The 25,136-nt window shown below is 60.9% G+C and overlaps 3 protein-coding genes and 1 long non-coding RNA gene across 6 annotated transcripts in view; 2 read left to right on the top strand and 2 right to left on the bottom strand.

The window, feature by feature from the left end:
* Positions 1 to 1,407: 1,407 nt before the first annotated feature.
* Positions 1,408 to 10,437, top strand: PPP2R5B (protein phosphatase 2 regulatory subunit B'beta). 2 transcript variants are annotated; one of them, XM_070069970.2, is made up of 14 exons: positions 1,408 to 1,967; positions 2,282 to 2,754; positions 3,439 to 3,635; positions 3,811 to 3,912; positions 4,033 to 4,125; positions 4,249 to 4,379; positions 6,360 to 6,419; positions 6,509 to 6,617; positions 6,748 to 6,801; positions 6,889 to 6,939; positions 8,247 to 8,366; positions 9,055 to 9,182; positions 9,353 to 9,454; positions 9,808 to 10,437. In XM_070069970.2, exons 2-14 carry the CDS (start codon positions 2,556 to 2,558, stop codon positions 9,962 to 9,964), a joined length of 1,503 nt encoding a protein of 500 aa, XP_069926071.2. In that variant the 5' UTR covers positions 1,408 to 1,967; positions 2,282 to 2,555; the 3' UTR covers positions 9,965 to 10,437.
* GPHA2 (glycoprotein hormone subunit alpha 2) lies at positions 10,040 to 11,546 on the bottom strand. The gene is made up of 4 exons (XM_051831417.3): positions 11,447 to 11,546; positions 11,133 to 11,232; positions 10,797 to 10,981; positions 10,040 to 10,678 (listed from the first exon to the last, which is right to left on the bottom strand). The coding sequence occupies exons 1-4, from the start codon at positions 11,447 to 11,449 to the stop codon at positions 10,577 to 10,579; spliced, it is 390 nt and encodes a 129-aa protein (XP_051687377.1). The 5' UTR covers positions 11,450 to 11,546; the 3' UTR covers positions 10,040 to 10,576.
* The window catches only part of MAJIN (membrane anchored junction protein), a 29,698-nt gene continuing 14,601 nt past the window's right edge, over positions 10,040 to 25,136 (bottom strand). The window contains exons 4-12 of one of the 2 annotated variants that reach the window (XM_051831436.3): positions 22,570 to 22,645; positions 22,283 to 22,408; positions 21,456 to 21,487; positions 21,060 to 21,148; positions 19,194 to 19,257; positions 14,763 to 14,835; positions 14,033 to 14,141; positions 11,447 to 13,581; positions 10,040 to 11,232 (exon numbers count right to left, since the gene is read on the bottom strand). In XM_051831436.3, coding sequence (XP_051687396.3) covers positions 13,470 to 13,581; positions 14,033 to 14,141; positions 14,763 to 14,835; positions 19,194 to 19,257; positions 21,060 to 21,148; positions 21,456 to 21,487; positions 22,283 to 22,408; positions 22,570 to 22,645 — 681 coding nt within the window. In that variant the 3' untranslated portion in view covers positions 10,040 to 11,232; positions 11,447 to 13,469. Of the gene's footprint in view, positions 11,233 to 11,446; positions 13,582 to 14,032; positions 14,142 to 14,436; positions 14,836 to 19,193; positions 19,258 to 21,059; positions 21,149 to 21,455; positions 21,488 to 22,282; positions 22,421 to 22,569; positions 22,646 to 25,136 lie in introns of those variants that run through there. The other variant, XM_070068803.2, reaches the window with a different exon arrangement.
* LOC138848565 (uncharacterized) lies at positions 14,097 to 15,376 on the top strand. The gene is made up of 2 exons (XR_011386499.2): positions 14,097 to 14,228; positions 14,391 to 15,376. It is a non-coding gene; the product is annotated as an uncharacterized LOC138848565 (long non-coding RNA).

Below are 25,136 nucleotides of genomic sequence, written 5' to 3'. Positions count from 1 at the left end.
GGCCACAACGGCTGGAGCTGCGCCGATCTGAAGCCAGGAGCCAGGAGCTTCTTCCGGGTCTCCCATGCAGGTGTAGGGGCCATCTTCCACTGCTTTCCCAGGCCATAGCAGAGAGCTGGATCGGAAGTGGAGCAGCCGGGACTAGAACTGGAGTCCATATGGGATGCCGGCACTGCAGGCGGCGGCTCTCCCCACCACACCACAGCGCCGGCCCCTCTCACCCGTTTTCAAGTGAGCGATCCTGTAGTGTTAAGTGCATCGCATTGCTGAGGGACGAATGTCTGGCAGTGTTTCCAGAATGCCAGTGCTGCGCCCATGAAACAGCTCCCATGGGTGAACGGCACGGTGAACTTCCAAACAGCCGTAGAGGTGTCTAAAAGGAGCCCTCCACCCTGCCTCTCCCAGCCCCCTGCAACGCCACGTCTCGAGACGGCCTGCGGCTTTGCCCAAGCTTAGGCCCCTGGTCCTCTGCACAAACGCCAGCCCTCCGTGGTCAGTCTGGCCCTGAGGGAACCTGAAGAGACAGGTGGCCCGGCCCTGGCCCTGATCCCAGCTTCTGAGGGCAGGGTGTGTGACCCGGGGCAAGGCACTTGTGCTCCCTGGGCCTGGGACTGTGGAAGGCCCCCTCCCCGCCCAGCCCCCAGCTTCTCGTTCAGGGGCCTGCGAGAACACGGAGTTGGGCGAGGAGGGAGCTGCCGGCCCGGCTGACAGCGTCTGGCCACGGTGGGCGCTGCGCAGGACGCGTGGTGAGTTCTGGGCCCGGCCTTTGCTCTCCGCTCCCGCAGGCTCTGTGGGCCGGCCGGCCGTAGGGAAGGTGCCGGGCAGTTCCGCAGGAGCCCAGCCCCGCCCCTGCGCGCATTGTCCACTCTCAGTCCCCTCTCCCACTGCCCAGCATTGGGCTGGTCACCCAGGCGGAACAGCTGTCGCCGCAGTTCAGGGGAAGCAAGGTTGGGGTCCCGGGTTCCTGGGCAGGGGGCCGAGGGCTGCAGGGTGGGAAGTTTGGGCCAAACTCCTGGAATCCCGCCTGCACCATAGACACCCAGCAGGAGGGCTGTGCACGCCCCGTCCCCCAACACGCGCACTTTGGGGCCCAGAGGGGCTGGGGTGGGGCGGCAGCTCGGGGCCAGCACCCTCTGCTCTCACGCGGGCCTCTCAGGGGCTGGCCCTTTAAAGCCCAGACCATGATGTCACCGCAGACCTTAAGGGCCAGGAGGGGGACTGCGGAGCTGAGCAGGGACTACATTTCCCAGCAGCCCCTGGGGCCTCCCAGCAGGCCCCGGGGCACCGCAGCCGATTAACTAGTTTAGTGCCGGTTCCCACGGGGCGTCTGAAGGGTGCCTCACGCCCCGCGGCGAGGCCGGGGTGCCCGCGAGCACAGCCTGGGGCTCGGGGGGCCCGGGGCACATGCGGGGGCCTGGCGTCACTCGGCTTCCCGGTGCCGACTGCGGGGTCCCCCTCTTGGCCCCGCAGCCTCCTTTCCCGAGTCCGGGCGTCCAGCCGCAGCGGGAGCGCGCCCCTTCCGGCTCCCGGCGCCCAGCGCTCCCGCCGCGGCCCCGGAGCCGCCCCTCGGGCCCAGCGCCCCGTACGCGGGGCGGGAACTACACTTCCCAGCGGCCCCCGGGCCCGACGCAGCGCCCCCGCCCAGCCGCGGGGCGGCGCGGGGCGGCGCGGGCCGGGCGGGGGGAGGCGGCTTGATGTCATCCTGAGCGGCGGGCGGCGGGTGCCGGTGCGCGCCGCGCTCGCCGGAGCCCCAGCACTTGGCCAGCCCCGAGCCTGCGGCGTGCGCGGCCCCGGCCCGGGGCAGAGCGGGGGCATGCTCCAGCCCGCCCTGAGCCGGGGCGAGAACCCAGGGGCGCCGCCGCCCAGCCCCAGCGCCGCGAGCGGAACCGCTGCGAGGGAGCCCTGAACCCCGGCTCCGCTCCCCACCGCCCGGGGGTCGGCGACCCTAGGGCTCGGGGTGCTGGAAAGTGAGTGCCCTCGCGTGAGGTTGGGGCCAGGAAGGAGGCACTGAGGCCCCGGGGGGGGGGGTGCGCAGTCCCAGGCGGGGCTGGCATGGGGACAGCCCCCCCCACCCCGTTCTCCGGGGTGTCCACGGCGGCTGGAGGCTGCCCTTCGTGGAGCAGGCCGGGTCCCCCGCTCCGAAAGGGAACAGGCCCTCTCGGCAGAGTTTACCCTGGAGCTGGGCAGCCGGTCCGCGACGGGAAGGAACGGGCGCCCCGATTTTCCGGTCCGGCTGCTCCCTTTGCCTGACCTCCCCCCCCCCCCACTTGGTTTTCTCAAGAGGCAGGCGACGAACCCCGCTGGACTCTGCTGGACCCCCAGGAAGGAGCTGAGGCCTGAGCCGCCCTCCTTCCCACCCTGCCTGCCCCCCAGGACCGGGCAGTTGCTGGAGGCCCTGGAGGGGGGGGGCCCGGGGACTGGGTTGTGCCCCCCCCCACGCCCCAGCAGGATGGACCCGAGTTAGTGCGGTCGGCGTCACGCGGTGTCCTCCAGGCCCAGAGGGGCGCCTGGGGGCCCTGAGAGCTTGACTTGTGCCCGCCGCCTGCCCGCCCGCCATGGAGACGAAGCTGCCCCCCGCCAGCACGCCCACCAGCCCGTCCTCCCCGGGGCTGTCGCCCGTGCCCCCGGCCGACAAGGTGGACGGCTTCTCCCGCCGCTCCCTCCGCAGAGCGCGGCCTCGGCGCTCGCACAGCTCCTCTCAGTTCCGCTATCAGAGCAACCAGCAGGAGCTGACGCCGCTGCCCCTGCTCAAAGGTGAGCGGAGGCCGCCTGGGCCCGGGGGCGGGGGCGGGGGGCGGCCGGCCTGGGTCTTCGGCCAGCGGCTCCAGCAGCCGGACGGACCCTCAGCCCGGCTGCCGTGCGTGCTGACGCATGGCCCGCCCGGCCTGTCATTCCCGGGGGTGGGGCGTCTAGAGGTGGCACCACCCTGGGGGCAGAGCAGGGCCAAGGGTGGGGCCCGCGGCTTGGGTCCCCGGAGGCCACTATCAGCCCGGCCAGCTGCTGGGGTCCTGGAGCAGCCGCTTGGCCCGGTTCCCGGGGGGAACCCGTGTAGCTGCTGCCCGCACTCCGGGGCCACAGGGCCGGGAGCACCCTAGAGATCACCCGTCCCCTCGGCTAGCAGAACAGGGTACCACTTAGGAGAGGCGGCCGTGGCTGCTTGGGGCACCTGCAGGAGGCCCGCGGTCCAAGGCTGTGCGAACGCAGTGAGTCAGGCCACTGAGTCCCTGAGCCTGGACTGCCCGGACTGAAACGTTAGCTCTCATTGCCATGGCTACCAGTAGGTAAGAGGCGATCCTTGTCTTCCGGGGCTTGGAGTCTCTGCAGAGGAGAAAGGAAGGGGACCCTGTAACCCCCGAGTAGGGAGGGGTGAGGGGCGGCGCCGGGGCGTGGGCCTGGGGCGGCCGTGCCCAGCGCAGCCCCTGCCTCCTCCCTCCCCAGATGTGCCCGCCTCCGAGCTGCACGACCTGCTGAGCCGGAAGCTGGCCCAGTGCGGGGTGATGTTCGACTTCCTGGACTGCGTGGCCGACCTGAAGGGCAAGGAGGTGAAGCGGGCGGCGCTCAATGAGCTGGTGGAGTGTGTGGGCAGCACCCGGGGCGTCCTCATCGAGCCCGTGTACCCCGACATCATCCGCATGGTGAGCCCGCGCCCGGCCTGGGGGCAGGACGCGTCCCGCACGCCCGCCCTGGGCCTCACCGGGGCCTTGCACCTGCCGAGGGGCGGGGAAGGGTCTCCTGCGGTGACTGCCCACGGGAGACGTGAGAAGCGCGGGCGAGGCTGGTCCTCAGAGCGCCCTGGCTCCAACCCCTCAGATCTCAGTGAACATCTTCCGGACCCTGCCGCCCAGCGAGAACCCCGAGTTCGACCCCGAAGAGGACGAGCCCAACCTGGAGCCTTCGTGGCCGCATCTGCAGGTGTGAGGGCCGGGAGGCAGGGCGCCCCGTGTCGCAAGCGCTCAGGACTGGGGCGAGGGGCTCCCGGGCCCCGGCCCTGGGGAAGGGCTGGCCCGGACACGCCGTCCGTCCCCTCCGCAGCTGGTGTATGAGTTTTTCCTGCGTTTCCTGGAGAGCCCCGACTTCCAGCCCTCCGTGGCCAAGAGATACGTGGATCAAAAGTTTGTCCTGATGGTGAAGTGGGGAGCCCAGGCGGGGTGGCGCCCCAGGGCGTGGGCTGGCTCCCAGAGGGGCGTGGGTGGGCCGGAAGCGCCCTGGGCTGGGCCCCTCACCCGAGCCTGAGCCCGGCTCCCGCAGCTGCTGGAGCTCTTTGACAGCGAGGACCCTCGCGAGCGTGAGTACCTCAAGACCATCCTGCACCGGGTCTACGGCAAGTTCCTGGGGCTCCGGGCCTACATCCGCAAGCAGTGCAACCACATTTTCCTCCGGTGAGGCCCCTGCCTGCCCGCAGCGCCCTGGGGGGCGGGGCCCTGCCGGGGTGCTGGCTCCCGGGGGTCTTCCTCAGCAGCCTGGTCCGTGTTCTGGCTAAACGAAGCCGGTGCAGGCAAAGAACACGGCGGTTACTTCCACTTCGCTGATGATGTGGTGGAGGCCGAGAGGGCGCGGTCCACAGGGGCCGCGTCTTCCCAGCGGTGTCACGCTGGGCCGTGAGGAGGGGGAGGGTTCTCCGTGCGGTGCGGGGCCCACGGCCCGGCGGTTGGCGGCCGCTCACGAGGGAGCCGTCGGCCGAGCGTGCTGGTCCCTGTCCGCCAGGCCCTCGGAGAACCCCATATGTGTACCACCGCTTTGGTTTTTGTTTTGTTTTGTTTCTTTTTTAGAGACTTACTTATTTTTTAAAAAGATTTATTTATTTATTTATTTGAAAGTCAGAGTTAGAGAGAGAAGGAGAGAGAGAGAGAGAGAGAGAGAGAGAGAGAGTTCTTCCATCCACTGGTTCACTCCCCAGATGCCACAACAGCCAGAGCTGTGCCGATCCAAAGCCAGGAGCCAGGAGCTTCTTCCAGGTCTCCCACGCAGGTGCAGGGGCCCATAGACTTGGGCCATCCTCCACTGCTTTCCCAGGCCACAGCACAGAACTGGATCGGAAGTGGAGCAGCCGGGACTCGAACCAGCGCCCATATGGGATGCCGGCACTGCAGGCGACGGCTTTACCCGCTACACCACAGCGCCGGCCCTTTAAAGATTTACTTTTTTTTTTTTTTTTAATTTTTTTTTTTTTTTTTTTTGACAGAGTGGACAGAGAGAGAGAGAGAGAGAGAGAGAGAAAGGTCTTCTTTTGCTGTCGGTTCACCCTCCAATGGCTGCCGCGGCCGGCGCACCGCGCTGATCCGATGGCAGGAGCCAGGTGCTTCTCCTGGTCTCCCATGGGGTGCAGGGCCCAAGCACCTGGGCCATCCTCCACTGCACTCCCTGGCCACAGCAGAGAGCTGGCCTGGAAGAGGAGCAACCGGGACAGAATCCGGCGCCCCGACCGGGACTAGAACCCGGTGTGCCAGCGCCGCAAGGTGGAGGATTAGCCTAGTGAGCCGCGGCGCCGGCTAAAGAGTTACTTATTTGAAAGGCGGGTGACAGAGGGAGAGAGAGAGAGAGAGAAGCACATAGATGGGTCTTCCATCTGCTGGTTCACTCCCCAGGTGACCACAGTGGCCAGGGCTGGGCCAGGCTGAAGCCGGGAGGCGGGAGCTCCATCCATCCAGGTCTCCCGTGGGGGTGCAGGGGCCCAAGCACGTGGGCCGTCTTCTGCTATTTTCCCAGGCGCATTAGCAGGGAGCTGGATGGGAAGTGGAGCAGCCGGGACTCGAACCCACACTCCTATGGGATGCCATGGTCACAGGCAGTGGCTCAACCCTTTGCTCCGTAGTGCCAGCCCCACCACTTTTTTTTTTTTTTTTAAAGATATATTTATTTGAAAGGCAGAATAAGAGAGAGAGAGAGAGATCTTTCACCTGCTGGTTGATTCCCCAAATGGCTGCAATAGCCAGGCTGGTCCACGCTGAAGCCAGTCCCCCAGATCTGGTCCGGGTCTCCCACGTGGATCTCGGGGCCATCGTCCAGCCGCCTCCATGGGCACGTTAGCGGGGAGCTGGATCGGAGGCGGGGCGGCGCTTGGTCTGGGGTGCTGGTGCCGCAGGTGGCCCCTTACCCTGCGGCCCCGCAGCTCAGGCCCTGATCCAGCGCTTAACCGACTCTGGGGCCGAAGCTCAGCCACCGCCGAGCCTCGACCTGCCCTTCTGCAGAGTGGGCACAGCGCTCCCCGCTCCTTGGTGTCGGGGTCAGGCCAGAGGGTCAGGGCTGAGCTAGAACTTCACCAGAGAAAGGAGGAGGCGTGGCGGGGGTGCTGGGCCGAGGCGGGCGTCTCAGGTGTAGCCCCCGGCCCCCGCCGCCCTGACCTGCCTGCTGTCCCGCAGGTTCATTTATGAGTTCGAGCACTTCAATGGCGTGGCAGAGTTGCTGGAGATCTTAGGAAGGTGACAGCGGGGCGGCAGGCGGCGGGTGGCGGGCCCGGGTGGGGGGGCGGGGGGGGCTGGGTCGCGACCGTCCCCTCCGTCCTCCTCAGCATCATCAACGGCTTCGCGCTGCCCCTGAAGACCGAGCACAAGCAGTTCCTGGTTCGAGTCCTGATTCCCCTGCACTCCGTCAAATCCCTGTCCGTCTTTCACGCCCAGGTGAGGCCAGGCCGGTGGGCCACCCCCGCCCATCCCGCCCTGGTACACCTGCCTGGTGAGTGGGAGCGGGGGTCCTCGGCGCCCCGCCCCCTGCTCACCCCAGGCCTCCTCCTCCCCACCCCCCCTCCAGCTGGCCTACTGCGTCGTGCAGTTCCTGGAGAAGGACGCCACGCTGACAGAGCACGTGAGTCCTGCGGGGGTGGGGGTGGGGTGGGGTGGGGAGCAGGCCCTCGCCTCTGCAGGTCTGAGCCCCTCTGCCTCACCCCCACAGGTGATCCGCGGGCTGCTCAAATATTGGCCAAAAACCTGCACCCAGAAGGAGGTACGCAGCAGGGGGAGGTTGGGAGGGCTCAGCTTCCAGGAGGCGAGCAGGGGTGGGTGTGCAGGCCGGGCGTGGACTTGAGCCGCCGACCCTGTGGCCCAGGTCATGTTCCTGGGGGATGGGGGCGCGTGGGCCGACCCCGTGGCCCAGGTCATGTTCCTGGGGGAGGTGGGGGGCGTGCGGGCCGACCCCGTGGCCCAGGTCATGTTCCTGGGGAGGTAGGGGGTGTGTGGGCTGACCCTGTGCCCCAGGTCATGTTCCTGGGGGGATGGGGGGGGTGTGGGCCGACCCCGTGGCCCAGGTCATGTTCCTGGGGGGGATGGGGGGTGTGCGGGCCGACCCCGTGGCCCAGGTCATGTTCCTGGGGGGGATGGGGGGTGTGTGGGCTGACCCCGTGGCCCAGGTCATGTTCCTGGGGGGATGGGGGGTGTGCGGGCCGACCCCGTGGCCCAGGTCATGTTCCTGGGGGGATGGGGGGTGTGTGGGCTGACCCTGTGCCCCAGGTCATGTTCCTGGGGGGGATGGGGGGTGTGCGGGCCGACCCCGTGGCCCAGGTCATGTTCCTGGGGGGGATGGGGGGTGTGTGGGCCGACCCCGTGGCCCAGGTCATGTTCCTGGGGGAGGTGGGGGGTGTGTGGGCCGACCCCGTGCCAGGTCATGTTCCTGGGGGGATGGGGGCGCGTGGGCCGACCCCGTGGCCCAGGTCATGTTCCTGGGGGAGGTGGGGGGTGTGCGGGCCGACCCCGTGGCCCAGGTCATGTTCCTAGGGGGATGGGGGGCGCGCGGGCCGAGCGTGGACTTGAACTCCGACCCCGTGCCAGGTCATGTTCCTGGGGGGATGGGGGGTGTGCGGGCCGACCCCGTGGCCCAGGTCATGTTCCTGGGGGGATGGGGGGTGTGCGGGCCGACCCCGTGGCCCAGGTCATGTTCCTGGGGGGATGGGGGGCGCGCGGGCCGAGCGTGGACTTGAACTCCGACCCCGTGCCAGGTCATGTTCCTGGGGGGATGGGGGGTGTGCGGGCCGACCCCGTGGCCCAGGTCATGTTCCTGGGGGGATGGGGGGTGTGCGGGCCGACCCCGTGGCCCAGGTCATGTTCCTGGGGGGGATGGGGGGGGTGTGGGCCGACCCCGTGGCCCAGGTCATGTTCCTGGGGGGGATGGGGGGTGTGTGGGCTGACCCCGTGGCCCAGGTCATGTTCCTGGGGGAGGTGGGGGGTGTGTGGGCCGACCCCGTGGCCCAGGTCATGTTCCTGGGGGGATGGGGGCGCGCGGGCCGAGCGTGGACTTGAACTCCGACCCCGTGCCAGGTCATGTTCCTGGGGGAGGTGGAGGAGATCCTGGACGTCATCGAGCCCTCCCAGTTTGTGAAGATCCAGGAGCCCCTGTTCAAGCAGGTGGCTCGCTGTGTCTCCAGCCCCCATTTCCAGGTGTGCGTCGGGGCGGGCGGGACCAGGGCCGGGGGAGGAGCGCAGCTGATCTAACAGACCCCTCTCGGCCTCAGTTTCTCTTCCAGTCCTAGGTCTGGTAATGGGGAGAGGCCGGACTTGGGGTCAGGAGACCTAGGTCAGGCGAATCACTCCATCACCCCGAGTCTGGTTAAGCTTCCTCCCCTGTAAAACAGGCCAAGGACCACCTCCTCCCGGGGCGGGGTGAGGCCGGAGCCCGCACAGCGCAGGCTCTTTGGTACAGGAGGGGGCCGTCTCCGGCGTCCTGTTCCCTCCCTTCGTGGCCGGCGGCTTCATTGGTGGCTTCCCCACCCCGCCCTGGCCACGGGGGCCCGTGGTGCCCTGCACAGGAGTTCACTCCCCTCAGAGGCCGCCCTCAGCGGGAGCCATGTCTGCCTCACAGCCATCAGGGCCTCCGTGCTCACAGCTGTAGCACCTCACTGGCTTCCTCAGGTGCAGTATTCGTAGCCCCGGTCTGCAGGGGACACACTGAGGTTGGGGGTCACGTGGCCTCGCGGGCCTGGATAGAGGGAGCACTGCCCCCGAGTTTGGACCCAAATCTGCTTCCCGCCGGTCAGACGAGCCCCGAGGGGGTGTGGAGGCGGGGGCCTGGGGTTGGCGAGGGGCGGGTTCCAGAGCTCGCCGCCGTCTCGCCGTCTCGCCTGCGCAGGTTGCAGAGCGGGCTCTGTATTTCTGGAACAACGAGTATATCCTGAGCCTCATTGAGGACAACTGCCACACTGTGCTGCCTGCTGTCTTCGGGACCCTCTACCAAGTCTCCAAGGAGCACTGGAATCAGTGAGCGCCCAGCTGGGACCCGGCCCACAGACCCGGGAGCAGGGCCAGCCGGTCCTTGCTGGAGAATCGGAGAAAGTGCTGGAAGGGGGAGGGGGCACAGGCGGAGCGTGCAGGAGCAGGTGCACCCAGCGGGAGGCCCCTGCCACAGCCCCTTCCCTTGGCCTGTCTAGAACCATCGTGTCTCTCATCTACAACGTGCTCAAGACCTTCATGGAGATGAACGGGAAGCTGTTTGATGAGCTCACGGCCTCCTACAAGCTGGAAAAGCAGCAGTGAGTGGTGGGGGCTGGGGTGGGGGGAGGAGAGAGCAGGAAGGAGCGAGACCCCGGGGGAAGTGGCGGCGGCGGCAGAGGGGCGCCCTGAGCCCTGTCTGGTCACACGCTCAGACCTCCCCGCCCCCCGCCAGTCTAGCCGCGGTCCCCCCGGCTTCCTCAGATTCAGCTAGGGCCGCCCAGAGTCCCCACGGTGGGGGTCAGCGTCTCCTCAGCTCTCCCCCCAAGCCGGGGTCCCCTCGAGCCTCCCTCGGAGAGCATGCCTCAGGCTGCCCCTTGCAGCGGGGGTGGTGAGGGAGGCTGGGCCCTGGGTCGCCCCCCGGGCGGTGGAGCTGCCTCGCCTCTCTCCCCAGGGAGCAGCAGAAGGCCCGGGAGCGTCAGGAGCTGTGGCAAGGTCTGGAGGAGCTGCGGCTGCGCCGGCTACAGGGGACCCAGGGGACCCAGGGGGCCAGGGAGGCCCCCCTGCAGCGGTTCGTACCCCAGGTGGCTGCCACTGGAGGCCAGAGCTAGAGAGCCCTCCGGCAGGGACGACACCCGGAGCGGCAGACCCTCCCTCCCTCCTCCTGCCTGGGCCGCAGGGAGCCAGGGAGGAGGGGGCGGCCTTGGCAGCTGAACTCCAGGCCCTGGAGGCAGGACTTGACTGGGCGAGTGACCGGGAAGCTGCTGGAGGCCACGCCGGGCTCCGGATGGCAGGCAGCCCCCGCCTGCTCCCGGCCCCGGACAGGGCCCTCCACACCTCGCCTGCCCGTCTCGCGCCCGCCGTGGGCTCCATGTCTATTTATTCTCGCCCGCTCCCCCTCAGCACAGACGCCGTCCTGGGCCTGAGCGTCTCCCCCACCTTCGCCCTCGGCTTCCTGTCCCCTTTTTATTTATTCCGCAGGGGGAGGGGTGAGGGCACAGTGCCCTGGGTAAGAGGGGTCGCAGCAGTCCTGGTCTTCCCCCTCCCCTGGCTGGGGGCAGACTTAATAAAGAGAGAAGCTCAAGACCGGCTGCTTTATTCAGGGGTGGGCGGAGAGGGCAGCGCGGCCCGAGCCTGGCTGGGGGCACCGCAGGCTCTTAGGAGGGCAGAGCCGGAGCCCCAGGTGCGGAGCCCCGGGCCCGGGGAGGGCGGGGGTGGCCGGGCTAGTGGCGGGCGAGGCGGCACATGTCGCACTGGCAGGCCCTGGCCGTGAAGATCTCGAGCTGCTCCCTCCGGCGGCCCCGGCACTGCAGCTGCACCCTCACCTGTGCCGGGGCAGTCTGCTCCAGGCGCCTGCGCGGGGCCGTCCTGGGTCCCCGCCTCCCGTCTCCCTCCACCCGACGCCCCATCCCACTCCCCCACCCCCGCGCGGGCCCCCCTCACCTTTTCCAGGCTGCTGATGGTGCAGCACTGGGAGACAGAGGTGATGTTGTGTCGGTAGCCGCTGGCCACCAGCACAGAGTACCGGGAGGGGAAGGCGCTGGACTCGCAGTGGCCCACACAGGCCTGAGCCACGTGGGAGCCCCGGCAGGTGCCTTGCCGGTCACTTCGCACTGTCACATTGAAGGCTAGACGGAGGCAGCGAGGGGTGGATGGGGGCTCGCCCAGCGCCTGCTGGCTGCCTCCCGGGGGTCTGTCTAGGGTGCCACCTGTCTGTCAGCTCCTTGCTCCCGCCCAGAACTTCCGCTCCCCCAGCCCTCTGGCCCCCGAGGTACTCACGGTGTAAGTGACAGCCGGGAGTGGCGGCCTCGCGACCCCAGCCTTCAGCGAGGACGACCAGCAGGCAGAGGAGCAGGGCCTGGGGGTACCTGGCGGGCACCTGAGGCGCCGTGGGTGGTCAGGTGAGCGCGCTTGCTGCAGGTGCGTGGAGGGCTGTCTTCCCCGTATGTGGCCGCCTGCCCGCCATGTGAGCGCTGTCTCTGAGTGGGACTGTGTGGCAGCCCTCTGTGCACGGGGTCTCCCCTGGAGCACAGGCCTCCTCCCCCCACCCGCCGGGCCCTCACCCCCCTCACCCCCCCCCCCGGGCCCCTCACCATCTCTGAGGCTCAGGAACGGAGTGGCTCAGTGTCTCCCCGCCTTGGTCTCCGCTGGCCCGGACTGGGCCCCGCTGTCAGGCTTTTTATTTGCCGGCCTTTGGGAGCCACGCCCCCCTGGAGATCAGCTTTCAGCCCGCCTCCCAGCCTGAGGCCTCGGGCAGTCCCACCTGGGAGATTGTCTGGGGTCTCGGGGTCTTGGGGTCTCCAAGGTGCGGTGCTCGCAGTCTTGTCCGAAACTCCCGCCCAGGGCTGGCGGAGTGGGGCAGGTGCGCAGGTGGGGAGGCGGGGAGACAGCTCCATCAAGGCCGTTGTGGCCTTGGTGGGGGGCACTTGCCTGTCCAGGACCTCCCGCTCCCAGCCTTGACACCACTGTCCTGCAGAGAAAGGGCCTGGGGAAGGAGGGGGCACGGGGGTCTCCTGGGTGCCCCCGGGGTGACGGTCTGTTCAGAGCTCCACTCCCAGCGTCAAGTGGATGACCTCGCTCCCAAGGGTCAGCCAGAGTGGGGCTCTGAGCTGGCGGCCCCCGAGTGCCTGGCGTAACAGAGTCCCCTCCTGGAAGATGCGGTGTATCTGATCACCTGATCTGAGTCCAGCCTCGGACAGGTGAGGCAAGCAAGCCTCGGAGGAGGGCCACCCACTACAGCCGCTCAGGGTCAGGCGGACTGGCGCTCAGCGGTCGTCAGCCAGCAGTGGTAGACGGCACTGGCAAAGAGCTGGGGGAAGCCGCCAGGGGGCTGGGGCGGGGAGGGGTCAGAAGGGGGCTGCTCAGGAGGGGCCGGCCCCAGATTGCCAGGCTGTCAGCGCCGCTGTTGCCCATGTCGGCTGTGCTGGGGTGCTCAGCTCCCAGTGCCCACTCCCCCACTCCCAGGGCACCCCTCGAGCATGCAACAGGTAGTCAGCTGTGTAGAAGCTTCGGGTGACGGGCTGCGACCTCACCGGGTGGCCTGTTCCAGCACCGGACGTCTATTAGGGTTGTTAGGAAACTGGCACAGTTGTAGCCAGGTGGCCGCAGGGCCAGCTACCTGTGCCAGGCTCCACCCCCATCCTACTGCTCCTGCTTCCCTGCCCCTCAGGCAAAGTGTTACGGGGCCTGTTCCTGCACGCGCTCTCTGGCTCTGCTCTCGTGGCTTCTCTCCTGCGCTCTCTCGGTTCCTCTCTAGTCGCCTCCTCTGGTCTCTCGGCTCTCTCTGCTCTCTCCTCCCTCTTCTCTCCTCGCTAGCTCCTCTCCTCTCTGTTTCTCTCTTATACTCTTTCTCTTTTCCCTTCGCCGCCCCTTCACTCCGGACTGTGGGGTGTTCCCCAATAAGCCCTTTCCCTTACTCCGGCGTTCGGTGTGTTTTGAGATGGCTGACGTTAATGTGTAACAAGGGTGGAAAACGCTTCCCTCGCTCCGAGCGGACATGACCTCCACATCTCACTGGTCATTTGGTCCCATGCACATCTAAACTGTCCCAGCCCAGTGCCTTGGCTGCAGGTGGAGCTCCGGTGCCCTGGTCTTCTCCGGGGTCCTCGTCTGCTGACCCCAGCGCCGACCCGACAGAGTGACGGGCTTTCCCGTCAAAGCCTGAGGGACAGCGGGCGACAGGCGCGTTACCTTGGAGAAGCTACACTTTGCCGCCAAACTGGGTGAGTTTGTGGGGGAGATCACTTCTTTGGGGGTCAGTAGGGCTCAGAAGGGAGTCTCAAGGCCCCTTCTCCTCGGCCCGGCAGTGCCGGCGGGGGTCGAAGCTCAGGTGCTGTTTCTCGGACCTGGAGGGAACAGCTGGTTCTCTCCACTTCCACTTATTCCATCAGTAACTCTCCGAAAACGACTTATCATCAGTAGGCTCCTAAGTGCTGAAGACACAACACTAAACTGGCCCTGGGGCAGCGAAATTCCCAAGATGTTAGGAAGTTGCATTCTTTTTAAAAAATTTAATTTTAAATTGGAACAAAAACATTCAATTATAAGGTGGCAAAGAACCGGACAAACCCACGGGAGGACCCCTCATGGGGCCTCGGTGCTCGTGGCCGAGGCGTCCTAAGGCGAGGACAGGGCCGGAGGAGGCGCGGCCGCTGGGCTCCAGGTGCCCTCGCTCCGGGCAGGCTCCCCGCTGCTCTTCCTGAAGAAGTACCGGAACGGGAAGAGGGCGCTGCAGGACGAGAAGCAGGGGCTGACCGCGAGGCCTCCCCCCTCCCCCCGCGTCTGCTCTGGGGAGCCAGTCTGGAGCAGCGCTCGGAAGGGCCCTCACATGAGGTTATATGGGGGGGGGGGGGGGGACAGACTTGCAGTGGGTGGCTGCCCTGCGACGGAGGGACCTACTGGGTTCTGCTCTGCAAAAGGGCTCCCAGGAGGCAGCCGGGGTCAGAGGGGAGCAGAAGCATCTGGTGGCCATCATCCGGGTGGCCAAGGCAGGCAGCAGCCGGCCGTTCAGCCCGCGCTCCTGGAGCCTGGCCCTACACAGGCCTCAGGACCGAGGGGACCGAGGGGAGCTGTGCAGGGGCCAGGAAGACCCTGTTCTCGAGCCCCTTTCTATCGTCTGTCCTGGAAGGAACCGTGGAAGCTCTGCCGCGGCGGGGCGGGGCGGGGCAGCACTGTCTTACCGCACAAAGCCGAAGAAGCCGCCGGCTGCTGTCTCTCCAGGGGGAGGCAGGCTGTCTTCCCGCGGTGGGGGAACAGCTGGCTCTGCAGCACGGGGTCTGCGCCTAGACTCTGTAAGGAAAGCGCTCAGGCGGGAGCAGAGGGGAGTCCAGGACTGTGTTCATGTGAGCAGCCTCCCGCCAAGCTCTCTACAGCCAGGTGAGCTGTGTGTCCTGACCCTCACCCCCACCCCCAAGTTCATCTCGGCACAGAAGACGCTAGTCTGACCTTGGGGCATTTCCAAAGTCAGGCTCCTGAGCGATGTCCCCAGGTCAAGCCCAGCCCCCCCCCCCCCCCCCGCCATGGCTGCTGTTTCCACAGGGGCAGGAACTGCTTGGAGAGCTTGTTCCAGCCCTGCTTCCGGGACCACAGCCCACTGAATCCTCGTGCTGGTGGAAGGGCAACACCTCAGCAGGCCGGGCGTCCCCGGCCACGGTGGCACTTGCAACACCAACGCCACACATGCCTCCCGGGCGGGGGCATCAAGTTCGCCACCAGAAGCCGAGGACGACAGCAATTCCTGCCTTCACTCCTTTAGGACGCGGACGAGGGGCTCCTAACAAGCCGCACCCAGGACGAGGCCCGCCACCCACTCAGTGAGCGCACTCAGCCTGGTGCTGCTCCTTGCTCAGCAGAACCACGGGGCGCAGGGGAATCACTGAGGGAGACACACGGGGAGTGTCCAGAACCTACCCTCTTCCTGGACGTCCGTGGGGTCAGAGGCCGAGGTCTGCTGACACTCCTGCTGGGTTTTTCTTTCCTTGTTCTGATAAAAAGAAATCCAAGAAAGGTCTCAGAGCTTGATGACCTCACGCTATTCGCTGGTGAACTAACTCACATCAGCATGGGCTATGGCTTCCGGCCTACCAGGCACGTTCTCTGTTTCCTGCTGGAGGACTGTCCTTGCTACATTCCAGCCTCCTAATCATTGTCCCTAGAAAACCAGAAGATGTAAAAGCAGAGAACAGGGGCCAGCCCTGTGGTGTAGTGGGTAAAGCCACGGCTTGCAGTGCCGACATCCCATATGGGTGCCGGTTTAAGTCCCAGCTGCTCCACTTCTGATCCAGCTCTCTGCTGTGGCCTGGGAAAGCAGTAGAAGATGGCCCAAGTCCTTGAGCCCCTGCACCCGCATGGGAGACCCAGAAGAAGCTCCTGGCTCCTGGCTTTGGATCGGCGCAGCTCCAGCCGTTGTGGCCAATTGGGGAGTGAACCAGCGGATGGAAGACCTCACTCTCTCTCTCTGCCTCTTCTCTCTGTGTAACTCTGACTTTCAAATAAATAAATAAATCTCAAAAATAAATAAAAAAGAAGAGCCAAGAACAAACCAAGCTGGGCTGAACCTGCATTCCACGTTACTGAGTCCCGGAACGCTGAGGCTTCAGAACGCACGCGGACCTTAGCGTGGACGTGGAGAAACGCGTAATCAGTGGGGTGACGCCGGTGCCCAGCCGAGTGTCAGCAGCCAGGGCAGTCTCTGCAGCGCCCCTCCCTGGGAACGTGACGCATCAGCAGGGCCCTGAGTGAGTGGAGCTTCATCCACTGGTCAAGGACAGCACAGAATTCCAGACAGGGCCACTCAAGGAGGAGCACCGCCTGTGACGGCAGCGTCCCACGTGGGTGCTGGTGTGTCCTGGCTGCTCCACTTCCCATCCAGCTCCCTGCTAGTGGCCTGGGAAGGCAGCAAAAGATGGCCACTGCCACCCACATGGGAGACCCAGAAGAAGCTTCTGGCTTCGGCCTGGCCCAGCTCTGGCTGCTGTGACCATTTGGAGAGCGAACCAGCAGATGAAAGATCCCCCTCTCTGTCTTTCCCTCTCTAACTCTGCCTTTTCAAATGAATAAATAATTTTTTTAAAAGAGTACAATCAGCAAGGCTAGAGCCAGACACTGCAGAAACATGACCGCGGCGTTAGCAGCCAGCACGCCTCATGTGCTACTAATGCCTTGTTAAAATTCCTTTGTACTTGCAGAAGGGCCTCCTACAACCCGGTCCCAGGCCCACACCATTTCCCGGCAAGCACCCTGATAAAACACAGCTCATTTTCTCTGGAAATCCCTGCCGCTGGCCAGAATCTTCGCCCAGCCAGGATCTGGGGCCTCCCCCCCTGCAGGGCTGGGTTTCCTTGAGCTGTTTGGCTATGACGAGGGGCTGCAGGCTGTCCACGGGGTTCTGGGGGGCAGAAGCGTGCCGTGCCCCTAGGGAAGTTAGCACCAGCCCCATGTATGCACACACTTCAGCTTAGAATCGCAGATACTTCTCAGAGAGTGTCTGCAACAAATCCCAGGCCACAGAGGCGGCCATCTAAGTCAGAGTCTGGTACAAGGGGGCTCTGGGGAGGAAGGGGAGCCCATTCTTACCTTCTCTAAGCAGATGAAAGAGTTGAAGGGCCCAGCTCTGCTTTGGACTTGAGGGAGTGATTCTTACATATTTGCTGGAACTCTGGCTTTGGGCTTCAATCCCGCTGCACAGAGCAGCCCTAATGACCAGCAGAGTGGCACTGCGCCAGGCCACCTCTGGAAGTCTGTGGCCACACCTGCTGGGAAGTGCAGTTTGGGTGCAGGCGCCTGCAGTGCGCAGCCTCTCCCCGCGCAGCTCTGGCCCGTGTGTATCCTTCCAAATTCCCGATCTCTAGGTCTGGGCTCTGGAGTAACAGGGTTACCTTCCCACTGTCTCCCAGACACCTCTCAGACAGAGACGTGTGGTGTCCGGAGCTCTTCCTGCACGGACTCCTGATGTGCTCCGACATGCACAGCCCACACTGCCTGTGGCCCTCACTCCACTGCCCCAGAGTCGGGGAGAAACAGTAAGCCTTGGACCATCAGAGCAAATTCAATTTTTCTGGCTCGTATGACTTACACGGGGAGTCACTGCGGTCAGTTTAATTCAGGAGAAAATCCTCATCCTGGAACAGGGTCTGTGATGAAGACGGTCCTTGTGCTTTGAGTCAACATCAGTCAACGCGCTCCTTTTACTCAGAGTCCTTTCTGAACCCAGAATCAGGTTGACAAGGCAATTATGTTGAGTAAGAAGCGGTGGGTACAGTTCTTGAGGGAGATGATGTGTCAAACCCAGAATAGGTAGGTACGAAGGGTAGGGCGGGAGGGAAATGTTCCTTTAATAGTCATTATCTGGGTTGTATCAAGTGTCTTTGTTCTCTGGAGCGTCATGTACTCTTCTTGTACGTCCTCTTTTCTTCTTCTTACCTCTCTAGAGGATGGCGGCATAGAGGGGGGACTATCTATATAGGTTTGCCGGGTGGGCCAGTTAGTCATGGCCCAACAAAGGCCCTGTCCTCTGCCCCTGCCCACAGAGGCAGAGGTCTAAATTCCCAAGGGCTGGCCGGTGCCGTGGCTCACTAGGCTAATCCTCCGCCTTGCAGCGCCGGCACACCGGATTCTGTCCCGGTTGCCCCTCTTCCAGGCCAGCTCTCTGCTGTGGCCCGGGAGTGCAGTGGAGGATGGCCCAAGTGCTTGGGCCCTGCACCCCATGGGAGACCAGGAGAAGTACCTGGCTCCTGCCATCGGATCAGCGCAATGCGCTGGCCGTGGCGGCTATTGGAGGATGAACCAACGGCAAAGGAAGACCTTTCTCTCTGTCTCTCTCTCTCACTGTCCACTCTGCCTGTCCAAAAAATAAAAAAAATTAAAAAAAAATAAATTCCCAAGGGCTCACCCTTCAGCTAGGTTGTAAGTCCCCTGGAAGGAAGAAACTAGGTGTTCCCATGTTTCTGTGAACTCCAGCCCCCAACATAATGTGTGCAAACAGGAGACAGAACATGGTTTAGAAAGGACTGTCACCTCACTCTTCTACATGAAAGTGTTTTCCAGGAATTCCTGTGATCTTACGGCAGCCTCGGGGCCCTTCCGGACCAGCCCAGGCTGACCTCTCCAGGAACGTGTCTCAGCGCGGCACCCTCAGCCCGGGTGCACGAGCCTGCACGAGCCAAAGCACTGTACTCTTCCCCTGGGCCTGAGCGCTACCCCACTCTGACCTACTCTGTGAACGCTTTTTTTATTTTTTTAAAGATTTATTTATTTGAAAGTGACAGAGGGAGGATGAGACAGACATCTACCATCCTCTGGTTCACTCTCCAATGCCTGCAATGGCTGCAGCCTGGCGCCAGGAGCCAGGAACTCCATCTGGGTTCCCCACGTGGTGGCAGGGAGCCGGCTCAGAAGCACAGCAATGGGGACTCACACTAGCGCTCCAATAGGAGACACTGTAGGCAGTGGCTAGCCTGCCCCCGGGACCCTTCCTCTGTGGACACTCCACGGTCTCTTTGTGCCCTGTGTTTCTTCTACTCTGGCACACAGCACATCTTTAGTAATTGTGTGCCTTGCTTTGCACTGTTGGCTTTGTAGAGGACAGCGCCATATCCCTGGCTCTTGGTTCATAGTAGACAATGAAAATTTGTTGAATGAATGCACACATAAATATTTGCTAGTGGATCATGTCATGTGTCCTGGGAAGGTGAGAGGCGAACTGTTAGAGTTTGAGTACGAGGTCAGAGCTCTACGACCCCTGTAGGGTCAGAAGCAGGAACTAAGGCAGACTCTGTAAGGCCTGGACACAGCAACGGCTATTGCAGGGGAAGGGGAAAGGGCGCTATTTTGGAGATAATTATGGCAAAGAAGCCCTGACGTGGAAGAGGAGCAGCCACCAAACTGAATCAAATGCCCCGGAGCCAGCTCCCCGCTGCTCCAGGAGTCCCTCTCTTCTGGAAGCTTCCACGCTGCTCCTTGCCTGGCCCACCTGTGAAAACCAGGTGCTGCTAGACTCAGACCCAGTGTGGACGAAGTTTTCTAAATAAAAAATTCTATGCTGAATCCCATTGCTGATCAATACACATCTATTTTGTTACTTCAACTACAGAGTACAAGTGTCAGCGCTGTAAGATAAGTGGACATTTTGACCAAAGGGTTCCTTGACAGTGTGTGTGTTATGCAGTCACTTTCGGGGTGGGTGCTGCAAGGGCAGCGTGGCTGAATGCTGCTCTGCAGGCAGTGAACCTGAGAATGAGTGCGGTCAGTTCAGTCGGCACTCACGGACCAGGATATGCTGGCGACAGGAATCCCCACGCGTGACAGAGCCAGTAACCCCAGAACCTCCACTTTGGTGCTTACCCTCCTGGATTCCACAGGGGACTTCTTTTTGCTGAGGCTGCGACTGGAAGTCCCCGTCTTGGCCCTGTGGTGGAGAGAAGCAGCCCGGGAAATGTTACTGGCAGCAGCAGCTTCATCCACTCGAGCAAATGTGGCCCGAATGAGTATTTCAGCAGCTTGGCTGTTTTCACACCACTCCTGGCTGGCGGACTAAATCGTACGGCCAAACTTTCACTGGGTGCAGCTATGATTCAGTTATCCCAACACCGAGGGAGCCAGGGTTGAGACAGGAAGCATGGGACTGACAGCAGGTATCAGATTTGAAATACTTGATTGTGCATCAAAACCCAGAGAGAAGGAACGCGCGCCTCATATCCACGGAAAACTCGGTCAGACGGAACAGAGCGAATCCCCACCCCCCAGGGTCCTCACCCTGCACCTGGCGCGGCAGGGATCCCCTGGCTTCACTGACGAGCGCACCTGGACAGCACAGGGGCAGTCCCCTCGCGGCTGCTCTCTCACTCTGTCTACCCCGCAGCCGTCACAGGCCCAGGAGATGAGCAGCTGCTGCCAGCCTAGGGTGAGAGCGCGGGAGCTGGAGAACGAGCCACACCCTGGACTGTCCTAGCCACTGCCTCTGATTGTCTTGCTGGCCCATCTGGTCCCTGACAGAGGTGGAGAGAGCACCAGAGGCCTCCACAAGAGTGCCTCCGCACCTCAGGGACGGCTCTTCTCCCTGAGAGCTGAGCGCAGCCCCTCGTAGACACGGCAGCCTGGGCCACCACTTCAGGGGCCAGCTTCCTGGTCACTGCTGTAAAAGGCGCTATCTTTTGTTCGCTCGCACTCTTTCAAAGGCTTCCCTGGATTTCCGTGTGGTATTCTTAGATGTTATGTAAGTCTGTGCCTTCTGATAACACTGCCGAGTACACATTTTTTGAATGCATTGAATCCAGATGCGTGAGGTCTGACTGTACCTCCTCTCAGCCTTCATCTTGATGAACAGACATTCAACTTTGCTGAGAGAGAGGCCGTGTTCAAATGCCAGGGTCTGGTGTTTGGTGCAGACCTGTGACACGGGCATCCAGTAGGAGCAGCAGTCTGAGTCCCGGCTGCTCCACTTCCCACCCAGCTCCCTGCCACTGTGCCTGGGACAGCAGCAGAAGACGGCCCAAGTATCTGGAGCCCTGCTCTCCATGTGGGATACCTGGATCCAGGCTCCTGGCTTCAGCCAGTGGATGAAAGTGCTCTCGCTCTCTCTCTCTCCCTCTCTCTCTCCCTCTCTCTCTTTCTCTCTCCCTCTCTAACTCTGCCTTTCGAATAAATAAATTAATACTTAAAAACAAAAATAAAATTGCGGCTGGCGCTGTAGTGCAGCAGGTTAAAGCCCTGGCCTGAAGCAACAGCATCCTATATGGGCACCGGTTCGATCCCGGCTGCTCCACTTCTGATCCAGCTCTCTGCTATGGCCTGGGAAAGCAACAGAAGATGGCCCAAGTCCTTGGGTCCCTGCACCCGTGTGGGAGACCTGGAAGAAGCTCCTGGCTCCTGACTGCAGATCGGCACAGCTCTAGCCATTGCTGCCAACTGGGGAGTGAACCAGCGGATGGAAGACCTCTCTCTCTCTCTCTAACTCTGCCTTTCAAATAAATAAATGAATATTTAAAAACAAAAACAGATTACATTGCAAATATCAACTTGCTTCCTTTCCTTAGTGCACCCATTGGAATAGGCAGCTACTGATTGAACCTTTAAAAAGAAAGTGACTCACCCCAGGACAGGATGGACCAGCAACCGTAACTGGCAAAGCTTAACTAGGCTGCGGGGCCAGCCTCTCTCCCTCATCACCTAACCAAGCTACAGGGCCAGCCCCTCGCCCGTGTCACTGACCTGGCCGGCTCTGGCCTGCCGGGGGAGCTGGGTTCTTCTGTGCATTTTCGTTTTCTCATCATGGATCCAGATGATTTTGCAGCGAGGACCTTCGGAGAGAAACGTTCTCCTGGGACTGCTTTCCCAGAATTCTCTCAATTCATAGGGTACAGAAGAGAGCGCTGCATCTTTAAACTGCCACATGCAGCTTTCAACATCAGCTTTCCAAGCAAGACCCCGTTCCGCTGGAGACTTAGTCTCCAAAATCTAGCCAAGGGGGAAACATGGCTGCAGGTGCACCATTCTGATTGGACGTGAGCAGCAACTGAGGGGCAGAAGTAAGAGGCAGAGACGGCAGGATTCCGGGGAACAGGAGGTGGAAAGGCCACTTTCACTCTGTAGAGAAGGCGAACTTACCCTGCCAGGAGGGGTGTCCTTCACTGCTTTTCCTGCAATGGGAAACGTGGGCGTGAGAATGCATCGAGCCTCTGTTTTGCCTGGATTTCTGGCTACCGCGTATTTCTCAGAACTGGCTGCAGACAAAACCTTCCCATGTGCCCTTCTCCCTTGTCCCTGGCACCACTTTCCCTAGAAACAGTGTCTTCAAAAGCTCTTCCCCCTCGTCTCAAAACGTTTGTCATTCACAAGCCGAAAAGCTTTGATCCGCACTGCAGCAATACGCCACTTAAAAGGAGATAACAGGAAACAAATGCTACTTCAGGCACCAGTGACCAATCCACTGGAGGCAAGGTCTTCGCACCCTTTTTCAAATCAAACTGCTTACTTTTTCTTCAAGGTGTAAAACAGTCATGACCCTCAGATAGTAAAAATCGGGAGATTCCTTTACAATACCACTAAGGTAAAGGTCACCGGATACAACAGACGGACACGTTCACAGAACAGTTAGCTTCTGCTGATTGCTCTAAACCAGACTTGGCACTTTCCGCTTACCTGTATTTGCATTATTGATATAAATCTAAGTTTGGAGCATTTAATCCTCTTAATAACTTGATGAGAAAGGTACTAGTATTACTCACCATTTCCTCAAGGAGGTGGAGGAAGATCAAGTCATTTATCTAAGGTCACAGAGCTATTAAGTGGCAAGGCCACCCTGGCTTGCTGTGCGTGTTTCCAACTTCCGCACTGTGGCTGGAGCCCAGGCTGGCAGGCCTGCTCACCACGCTCAGCTCCCACTGCAGATCTGTTTTCTTTTCTCCCACCCACACGCCCATCATGTCACTCACCAGGTGACAGGTTTTCCTGAAAGCGGTTCAGCTCCACGTAGAGTGTGAACACAAACGGGTACGGGATCAGGACAGCTTCCCCATGTTTGAATTTCAGGTGAGAGACTCTTTCCCATTTGCTTTTATCTGGGGACGCAGCTAAGGTGTGAGCAGGAAGCCCGCACACACCACGGCCACCGTCTGAGGGGCGACACTCGCTCTCCTCTCCAAACTGACTATGGCTTCCCTGCATCTATGTGAATGTAACATGAGTGGGAGCCCATTTCCAGCCAGCAAAGAAAGGATACAGGGAAATATAACGAAGTGCTCTGTAGTAAAAGGCTGCAGATTGTCCAAGTTTCCCAAGACCACGCGGATAGAATCCTGGAAAAAGTAGTTGAAAATTCTTTCACAAGATTGCTGAGACTCATATTCCCGCTGCTGCCCGTCACCGCTGCTCGCGTGCCCGGGACACGGGACTATTTGCTTTGCCCTCAGTGTGCCTCCCGTTTCTCCACCTCTATGCTTTTGCACAGCTCATTTCCTACCTGAAACACCTGTCCCATCGTCAGCCAAATCCCACCGTAGCCTTCAAGTTCAAGACACCTCCTCCAGAAAGCTTTCCTGATTCCCCAAGTTGTAATCAACTTTTAGACTCAAACTTCACAGTAAGCCCTGGCCCCTTACTACATCCCACACACACACACGTTTCATTTGATCAGGAGACCTGCTGGGAGTAGGACGTGCACCTGACCTATCTTACCATCACTTCTACAGTGTCCACCATAGGGAGTGTTGTATCACAGGTCCTCCATAGACGGTTACTGAGTGAATGAACAATACTAATACTTAAATAGTTATTTTGCTTTTGCCTAAGTGAAACTTTTTTCTATGCTCTTTAAATCTGAATTGATTAACCCCTAATTAATCTATGCCTATTAGTCTATACCAATTAATTAATTTGGGGCCGGCGCCGCGGCTCACTAGGCTAATCCTCCGCCTAGCGGCGCCGGCACACCGGGTTCTAGTCCCGGTTGGGGCGCCGGATTCTGTCCCGGTTGCCCCTCTTCCAGGCCAGCCCTCTGCTGTAGCCAGGGAGTGCAGTGGAGGATGGCCCAGGTGCTTGGGCCCTGCACCCCATGGGAGACCAGGAAAAGCACCTGGCTCCTGGTTCCTGCCATCGGATCAGCGCGGTGCGCCGGCCGCAGCACGCCGGCCGCGGCGGCCATTGGAGGGTGAACCAACGGCAAAGGAAGACCTTTCTCTCTGTCTCTCTCTCTCACTGTCCACTCTGCCTGTCAAAAAAAATAATAATAATAATTTGGAATTATTATAGGACTACTGCATTTCCTAATGTTTTGGCCTATAGTAGGCAGAAACTGTGTCTTGTTTATCTTTGAATTCTCCATTCTAGCATGGTGTCTTGGTTATAATAGCTAATATTTGGGGCTGGTGTTGTGATGTAGCAGAAACAGCCATTGCCTGCAGCGCCGGCATCCTACACAGGCACTGGTTCAAGTCCCGGATGCTCCACTTCCAATCCAGCTCCCTGCTAATGTGCTTGGGAAAGCAGAAGGGGATGGCTCCTGGCTCCTAGCTCTTAGCTCCTGGCTTTAGATCAGTCCAGTTCCACCTGGCCGTTGTGGCCATCTGGGGAGTGAACCAGCGAATGGAAAATCTCTCTCTATCTGTCTCTCTCTGCCTCTGCCTTTCTGAAACTCTGCATTTCAAATAAATAAATCTTTTTTATTTGACAGGTAGAGTTATAGACAGAGAGAGAGACAGAGAGAAAGGTCTTCCTTCCATCGGTTCACCCCCCAAATGGCCGCTACGGCCGGCACACTGCACCGATCCGAAGCCAGGAGCCAGGTGCTTCTTCCTGGTCTCCCAGGTGGATGCAGGGCCCAAGCACTTGGGCCATCCTCCACTGCCTTCCCGGGCCACAGCAGAGAGCTGGACTGGAAGAGAAGCAACTGGGACTAGAACCCGGTGCCCATATGGAATGCTGGCACCACAGGTGGAGGATTAAAAAAGTGAGCCACGGTGCCAGCCCCTTAAATAAATAAATACATCTTTAAAAAAATACTCCTAACTATTAAGGTAGACTGCCTCCCACTAAATGCTCACTAAATCAAAGAGAATGATGATGTCTTCCCCCAAACTAATGCAGTAAGAGAACATAAGAAAAGCACTTTGGAAGCTTCAATATGATACATAAAATATGTAAATGCTTCACAGCTACCACTTACCGAGCTCCTGTGTGGCAGGTATGGCACACACCTATTTCTGATCTGGAAGTCAGGCATTATTAACCCACTGGACAGGTATGGAAACAGACTCAGGGCCGTTAGTCTGCCCAACGTCACACTATGATGGCAGAACCTGAATTTAAATCTAGACTGGATGGTTCTAAAGTCCATGCTCCCTTCACTCTACTATGCTGTTTTGAGCTTTTTTTTCTGCCCAAATTAACTGAAGGTGCTCACAAAATAAACAAAAATTCTCCTGGTGCCATACCAAGTTACTTGTAATTTATGATGTCCTTGAGGGTCCTACAAGGTCCTACTGGATCTTTCAAGATTTAGCTGAAGAGCCACAGGTACCTTAAAAGCTATGCCTCAAAGTTTTAAGCAATTCTGTTTAAGTATATTTTTACTAGTACTCTAATTCCTTGAAATGAGGAAGCATATGTCTTAGTGAGTCACAATAGTCATAAGTTACTGAGTTGCACCGATAGAAGAGGGTAAACCACAGGTTAAGTATTCCTAATCTGAAAGTCCAAAATCCAAAATGCTCCAAAACCCAAAATGTTTGAGCAGTAACATGGTGCCACAGGTGGAAAAGTCCACATCTGACTTTATGTGAAAAGAGTATA

This window comes from Oryctolagus cuniculus, chromosome 1, assembly GCF_051225735.1.
Source record: "Oryctolagus cuniculus isolate XC-2025 breed Fujian yellow rabbit chromosome 1, ASM5122573v1, whole genome shotgun sequence".
Lineage (NCBI taxonomy): Eukaryota > Metazoa > Chordata > Mammalia > Lagomorpha > Leporidae > Oryctolagus > Oryctolagus cuniculus.
Note: the sequence above shows the minus strand (reverse complement) of the source record. Positions and strands in the feature narration are given on the sequence as shown.